Here is an 8,581-nt window from a genome sequence, read left to right as displayed (position 1 = left end):
ATGCCCTGAGACCAGCCAATTTACCTGACACTTAAATTTTGTTCATGTCGCTCAAACAATTCAGCTCTGAATTTCCTTGTTTCTTTAATTCATTTCTTACGACATTTTAGGAATATATCGTCTTTCTTTCTCTCATATTCTTTCACGCTTGTTTGCTGTGCTTCTTGTGTGAGCGAGGCAGCCTTAGAGAATGTAATGAAGGATGTTACGGGAGAGGAGTCCAAAAATAAGAATATATATATATATATATATATATATATATATATATATATATATATATATATATATATATATATATATATATATATATATATATATATATATATGTATATATATATATATATATATATATATATACATATATATATATATATATATATACATATATATATATATATATATATATATATATATATATTTTTTTTTTTTTTTTTTTTTTTTCATACTATCCGCCATTTCCCGCGACAGCGAGGTAGCGTTAAGAACAGCGGACTGGGCCTTTGAGGAAATATCCTCACCTGGCCCTCTTCTCTGTTCCTTCTTTTGGAAAATTAAAAAAAAAGAGAAAAAAAAAACGAGAGGGGAGGATTTCCAGCCCCCCGCTCCCTTCCCTTTTAGTCGCCTTCTACGACACGCAGGGAATACGTGGGAAGTATTCTTTCTCCCCTATCCCCAGGGTGGATATATATATATATATATATATATATATATATATATATATATATATATATATATATATATATATATATATATATATTCTTTTACACTTAATCGACGTTTTCCGCAATAGCGATGTAGCGACTGAAACAGCCGAGGAAAGGTTACATCCACCCGCATCCACTCTCTAGTTGCCATATGTATGTGTATAATATGTCCCACAGACCTTTCCACGCTTTGCACGCCCTGGTTCAGTTCCTTGACAGCACGTCGACCCCTGTATACCACATCGCTCCAACGTTCTCTATCCAGTGCACGCCTTTCACCCTTCTGCATGTTCAGGTCTTGGTCACTCATAATCATTTTCACTCCATCGTTCCATCTCCTATTTGGTCTCCAGGCTTTCCTTCTCTCGACTTCTGGCACAGATAACGACACATGACATTTATTCCCCCACACCACAAACAAACATACAAAGGCCATAAAAAGATCAAACCCCCTGAAAATACTTAACAGCACAAGTTTTGGAATGGACAAAGAATACCTCTCAGCATCCTTTTCAAAGAATTTATCCACTCCACTCTAAACTAAGCCTCACCACTATGTCCAAAGCAATTATAACAAACCAGCATCCCAAACACAAGAAAAAGAACACTCAAAACATTACTCGTTTACCTTACGACAACATGGTCTTTACAACGCTTTACGACGTGGGTGTCGTATATTCCAGATGTCGCAATCTGAAACGTCTGGAACGCTCCCTGTAAGTTGCGTTCAGAGCCGATGGTGTACAATGTGGGACAGAAGACACAAAGAGCCTTTGGCAGTGTGTGTACAGTGGCTAAAGTACATTGGACGGTCGGAGATCAAAGGTGTATACAAAGGAATTCATACAGCGACAGACCACTGGCTGGGTCTTTCCGATGTTAACCTTTTATGACGGTGGCGAAGAAGAATACGCAGACACTTGTGCTCAGCGGGTGGGGAATTACTGTGGTACAACATAGCTGGTATACAGTGGATAGATGAATGAAGAAGTTGCCCAGTGGAGTGAGGGAGAACACATAGATGGTGGTTTGCTTATAGAACCGTATATCCTCATGGCCTCATACACAGCGTATATGTATACACAAACGCAAGACAGAAAACAAGAACAGATGTTTATGATCGTAGTAGCTGTCGAAAGACGGATATGATATCCGAGAATCGTAATCTCCATAGATGGAAACAGGACTGTTATGAGAAAGGCTTTTCCCTATAGCATCATATAAATCCCTAATCTGTACAGATAGAGACCGGGTAGCGCATCAGAAGCCTGCTCCCCTTATCCATCACTCCCTCCTGGATGGTATCAAGGGAAAAAAATAGAACTACGAAAGCGCACCATACAGTAGAATGGAAAGGTGTATACTTAAGGGAGTACGATAAAGGTGAAACTTTACCAACTTCAACTTACCGAAGGTACTTCCACGTCCCGCTGGACTCTTAAAAGCCTACCCATCTTCCAAACCTTTCCTGCTAAAATACGCCAGACTTCCTCAACTGCCTTACATGGACGGCTACGTGAGCTTCCCTAGGGGGCGGGTCTCGGAAAGAGAACAATCGGATTATCTGTGTGGGTCGATTACCGCCGGGCCACCCAATGGATGTGGATAGTGAGCAGTATTGGACACCAGGAACCTCACTACGGATAATGAAGGAGGTACAGTCAAGATGAAAAACCAAAGGTCACAGTTGAGGTCTTGCCACGCTCTTGGTCTGAGGTAAGGCGATCATCTGGGGCTTTGCCCATTGAGACAGAAGACTCAGCAAGGGGCTTGATCAGGCAGGTCCAATTATCTGTCTCTGCTTTTTGAGACAGAATGCTCCATACAGCTCCTCCGGTAAGACAGCTCCTCATGTTGAGACAGAATGCTACGGTAAGACAGGTCGCCACGCTCTGCGTTCTGGCTCTCAAGACAGAGGGTACGGTGCGTTGGTGACACAGACGACTTGCTACACTTTTGGTCAGGCGTGTTCTATTCTCTCTCTCTCTCTCTCTCTCTCTCTCTCTCTCTCTCTCTCTCCCTCTCTCTCTCTCTCTCTCTCCTTCCCTGGCGAGACAGAAGGCTGGGGAAAAGCTTCGACTGGCCATTCTCGACGCTCTGCCTTCCCACTGCGGAGACAAAGGGGCTTGGGAAAGCTTCGACAAAACGCGTCTCAGGACTTCTTCTGTTCACGGCCATAACTCACAGCGTTTCTGATACCAAACTTTACGGTCGCTATCTGTCTTCTGTTTTAGCATTCTATTCTTATATAGAACCTCTGAACTGTCTGCTTACACTGTTCAGCTAAAGAATATCATCTTAATTTATCATTTATAATTAGTAAGAGATGAAAAAAAGTGCCAAGGCCTCTTTCTTTGTGACCATCGTAAAGGCAGAAAGGACTGCGTATATCTCCTTGGGACAGAGTTTACTCAACACTGTCTTAAATGTACTGTCTCAGACGAGAAATTCTCTCGCATTTTGACGTAGTTTCCTATACATAGCTTAACTTGCTTAATTTGCGACATGTTGGAGACGTAATAATCTGGGATGCTGAAAGCTTATTGTAACTCTAGGTCGACTAAGCTTAACCACAAGGAGAAGGATCAAGAAAAACTCAGCTTATCTTTACGAATAAAAGGTAAAACAAGGCCAGGTCTCAATTTTTTTTTTTTGGTCAATCAGCTTTTTCATGTATCTGTAGAATCAAATGATTCGACTAAGCTTAATGAGAAGGATCAAGAGAAATGCAGCTTATCTTAAAGAAAAAAAAGATAAAACATGGCCGGTTCTCACACTTTTGTGAAACAGCTTCTTGAAAAATTAAACGCCCCCTTATTTCAATTTCTTTTTTGTAGAATTGAACGTCTCCTTATTTTCATTTCTTTTTAGAACTAAACGCCCCCATGTTTTCATCTTTTCTTTTGTAAAATCAAACACCTCCATATTTTCATTTTTTTTAGAACTCAACGTCCGCTTATTTTCGTTTTTGTAGAAATAAACGCCCCCTTATTTTCATTTTTTTGTAAATTAAACGCCCCATATTTTCATTTTTTTTGTACAATTAAACGTCCCCTTATTTTCATTTTTTGTAGAATTAAACGCCCCCATATTTTCATTTTTTGTAGAATTAAATGCCCCTTATTTTCATTTTTTGTAGAATTAAACGCCCCCTTATTTTATTTTATTTTTTTTTTGTAGAATCCAACGCCCCATATATTCTGCATCATGGGATCTCTACACCTTTCGTCTTCTGCAGGAGTTACATCCGCGAAGCGCCCCCCCCCCCCACACACACAGAGACACACACACACACACACACACACACACACACACAGACACACACACACACACACACACACACACACACACACACACACACACACACACACACACAGACACACACACACACACACACACACACATCTCTTACTACCCACTCTTGCATTACTTCAGCTCTTGCGTCCACCAGCAATAGACCACAACATGATATTATCCTTTGGCTCCCCTCACCCACACCACCTCCAAAAAAAAACGAAAAAAAAAAATGGTTTTTGCTGGTATTATAAGCCACAAAATGGCGTTCCACCTCATAGGGTTTTGGACCCATCACTTGGCGAGACTGGACACTCTCTCTCTCTCTCTCTCTCTCTCTCTCTCTCTCTCTCTCTCTCTCTCTCTCTCTCTCTCTCTCTCTCTCTCTCTCTCTCTCTCTACTCTCTCTCCACGGCCGCCCAGAGCCAAGCTCACAAAAGCATACGTCTCGTACCCCGATATCTCCTGGGTCTTGCCAGATACCGAAAAGTTGGACTGTTCTGTGAAAAAAGCCCCCGCGTCAGTGCGAGTTGTTTACTCCGTGGGATGTTGTGGTGCATGTGATGGGCAGAGAGAGAGAGAGAGAGAGAGAGAGAGAGAGAGAGAGAGAGAGAGAGAGAGAGAGAGAGAGAGAGAGAGAGAAAGTCTGACGGATACATGTGATGTAGAAATACATCATCGTACATTACTATATAGATGTATATATATATATATATATATATATATATATATATATATATATATATATATATATATATATATATATATATATATATATATATATATATATATATATATATATATATATATATATATATGTATGTGTGTGTGTGTGTGTGTGTGTGTGTAGTTTCTGAAATAAACCTTTCCCATGGCTACCCTGGCCTTAACCATAGAGCCAATGTGTTGAATAACAGATTACATGGATTCATGCATATATACATCAATACATACCTGAAACTGTAATAATACTTCCTGTAGGATTTATAAAGGCACATAAATGAAAGCCAGTGACTGATTTTTGAGACTGATAGATACATACATATACATATGCATAGAAAGATAGATGGAGAGGCTTATCTAGATAGATAGATAAATGCATATTTGCATAGAGAGATGAAGAGAAAGGTTTAGCCTCACAGACAGATAGATAGATACATATATGCATAATGAGATAGATAGATAGGTTTATCCAGACAAGTAGATAGATAAATGTACATATGCATAGAGAAATAGATCGGTTTATCTAGATAGATAGATAAATAGACAGACTGGTAAGGAGGCGTTTGATTATACAAAAAAAAAAGAAAATATGTGGCGTTTAATTTACAAAAAGAAATCAAAATAAGGCGGCGTTTAATTCTACAAAAATGAAAATAAGCGGACGTTTATAGATACATACAGATAATGCACAGAGCGATAGATAGATAAATAGACAGACTGGTATGTTAATTACTGACCTGTTTATCACCAATCATACGGACTGAACAGGGCAGGAACGCTGTGTAGCCCAACTGCGCCTTGACATTCACCATCGTGTTGTTCTCAACACCCACCCAGGCCCCGGACTCTGTGGATGAGGGGGTACCTACTATCATTCATAGTGTCTGTTGTACGCTGACAGAGGGCGTCTAGCCCTCACACACACACCGCCCTGTGTGCGTGTCTGTTGGATGGCTCAGAACACACTGGCTTTGGAGGGGGGAAAAGACCCTCAGTCTTTAAGGGTGATTATTCTAGTGACATAGACTGCTGTGAATGGAAATCTCTCTCTCTCTCTCTCTCTCTCTCTCTCTCTCTCTCTCTCTCTCTCTCTCTCTCTCTCTCTCTCTCTCTCTCTCTCTCTCTCTCTCTCTCTCTCTCTCAGTCACCCGACAAGCTTCAGCCATAACATGACTCTCCCGGACCATCCACACAGAGCATATCGCCCCCACTATATCATCTCGTATCTTTTTTCCTTTTTTCTTCTTTTTTTTTTTCACTTCACCCGTCGCCGGCTCCCCTCGCGCTCTTGGTTTGTTTATGACTCCATTCCTTTCTTTCCTCGCCCCAGTTCTTTCCCGCGCTCAGATTTTCCTCTTTCTTTTCTCCACCTGCAGTTCGAGGCTATAACCTTCAAGTCAATCTTTAACAACTCAATTTCCAATGGGACATAGTCCACGATTCTGGCTGTGGAAGGAAAAAAGATTGATAACTGAAACATCTTAAAAGATTATTCACTCGTAGACATCTGTCTTTTGTGTAACAAATTCATTGTCATTCTTCATTTGATTATCCTTATTGAAGAAAAAAGATTTTTTGCTTCCATTCCTTCCAGTATAATACTAAGGCACGAAATTCCTTCACCTTTCGCGTCATCCGTGAGTTATGCAAACAGCCCAACTACACCCGTTGCGCTACCTTGCTAACATGAGCATCATGGATCCTGCCAGCCAGATTTCTTCTTCGCCAGGTTAGTGGAACTAGACCTTCCCTCTACATTTTCAAGGACTAACATTCCTCCCATTTTCTTTTTCCCTGTGGATGTGAGTTTCAGAATCTCGTCTCTTTTATCATGTCTGTCTCATATCCTCGTTAGTTTATCATTTCTCTAAAAAAATAGTTTTTCTTAATTCTATTTTCGATATCTTTTATCTACTCAAACATTCTTCTCTGAGCTCACACTGGACTTCTACGTGTCTTACTTACTGTGATGAATATTTTTCCCTTCTCTCCTTTTGTATTTCTCTCTCTCTCTCTCTCTCTCTCTCTCTCTCTCTCTCTCTCTCTCTCTCTCTCTCTCTCTCTCTCTCTCTCTTGGTGCTTCAGGCACACACACACACACACACACACACACACACACACAAAGAAAATATAAAAAACAGAATGGAACACAGACATGCACTTACGCAATGTCTTGTTCACACACGCATTTTTCCTTTCTATCTCTTGCATATATATATATATATATATATATATATATATATATATATATATATATATATATATATATATATATATATATATATATATATATTCTTTTTTTTTATCATACTTTGTCGCTGTTTCCCGCGTTAGCGAGATAGCGCCAGACGAAAGAATGGCCCAACCCACCCACATACACATGTTTATACATACACGTCCACTCACAGCACATATACATACCTATACATCTCAACGTATACATATATTTGTACACACAGATATATACATATATACACATGTCTGCCTTTATTCATTCCCGTCACCACCCCGCCACACATGAAATGACAACCCCCTTCCCCTGTATGTTGCTGAGTATTCCTGGTAAATTATATGGGAGGGTATTGATTGAGAGGGTGAAGGCATGTACAGAGCATCAGATTGGGGAAGAGCAGTGTGGTTTCAGAAGTGGTAGAGGATGTGTGGATGAGGTGTTTGCTTTAAACAATGTATATGAGAAATGCTTAGAAAACAGATGGATTTGTATATATCATTTATGGATCTGGAGAAGGCATGTGATAGAGTTGATAGAGATTCTCTGTGGAAGGTATTAAGAATATATGGTGCGGGAGGCAAGTTGTTAGAAGCAGTGAAAAGTTTTTATCGAGGATGTAAGGCATGCGTACGTGTGGGAAGAGAGGAGAGTGATTGGTTCTCAGTGAATGTAGGTTTGCGGCAGGGGTGTGTGATGTCTCCATGGTTGTTTAATTTGTTTACGGATGGGGTTGTTATGGAGGTGAATGCAAGAGTTTTGGAAAGAGGGGCAAGTATGCAGTCTGTTGGGGATGAGAGAGCTTGGGAAGTGAGTCAGTTGTTGTTCGCTGATGATACAGCGCTGGTGGCTGATTCATGTGAGAAACTGCAGAAGCTGGTGACGGAGTTTGGTAAAGTGTGTGAAAGAAGAAAGTTAAGAGTAAATGTGAATAAGAGCAAGGTTATTAGGTACAGTAGGGTTGAGGGACAAGTTAACTGGGAGGTAAGTTTGAATGTAGAAAAACTGGAGGAAGTGAAGTGTTTTAGATATCTGGGAGTGGATCTGGCAGCGGATGGAACCATGGAAGCAGAAGTGAGTCACAGGGTGGGGGAGGGGGCGAAGGTTCTGATAGCCTTGAGAAATGTGTGGAAGGCGAGAACGTTACCTCGGAGAGCAAAATTGGGTATGGATGAAGGAATAGTGGTTCCAACAATGTTATATGGTTGTGAGGAATAGGGTTGTGCTCAGGAGGGTGGATGTGGATGTATATATACACACTATATAAATATATATATATATATATATATATATATATATATATATATATATATATATATATATATATATATATATATATATATATATATATATATATATATATATATATATATCCCTGGGGATAGGGGAGAAAGAATACTTCCCACGTATTCCCTGCGTGTCGTAGAAGGCGACTAAAAGGGGAGGGAGCGGGGGGCTGGAAATCCTCCCCTCTCTTTTTTTTTTTTTTATTTTCCAAAGGAAGGAACAGAGAAGGGGGCTGGATGCTTCCTCAGAGGCCCAGTCCTCTGTTCTTAACGCTACCTCGCTGACGCGGGAAATGGCGAATAGTATGAAAGAAAAAAAGAAAATATATATATATATATATATA

The 8,581-nt window shown here is 40.1% G+C and overlaps 1 protein-coding gene across 4 annotated transcripts in view; it reads right to left on the bottom strand.

Annotated features, from left to right (window-relative positions):
- Positions 1 to 8,581, bottom strand: part of LOC139761960 (lachesin-like) — a 313,136-nt gene that overhangs the window by 52,200 nt on the left and 252,355 nt on the right. For 3 of the 4 annotated variants that reach the window (XM_071686683.1, XM_071686682.1, XM_071686684.1), the window contains exon 4: positions 5,459 to 5,586. In XM_071686683.1, coding sequence (XP_071542784.1) covers positions 5,459 to 5,586 — 128 coding nt within the window. The remainder of the gene's footprint in view (positions 1 to 5,458; positions 5,587 to 8,581) is intronic. The other variant, XM_071686685.1, reaches the window with a different exon arrangement.

This window comes from Panulirus ornatus, chromosome 42 (genome assembly GCF_036320965.1).
Source record: "Panulirus ornatus isolate Po-2019 chromosome 42, ASM3632096v1, whole genome shotgun sequence".
Classification (NCBI taxonomy): Eukaryota; Metazoa; Arthropoda; class Malacostraca; order Decapoda; family Palinuridae; genus Panulirus; species Panulirus ornatus.
This window is presented reverse-complemented; position numbering and strand designations above follow the sequence as displayed.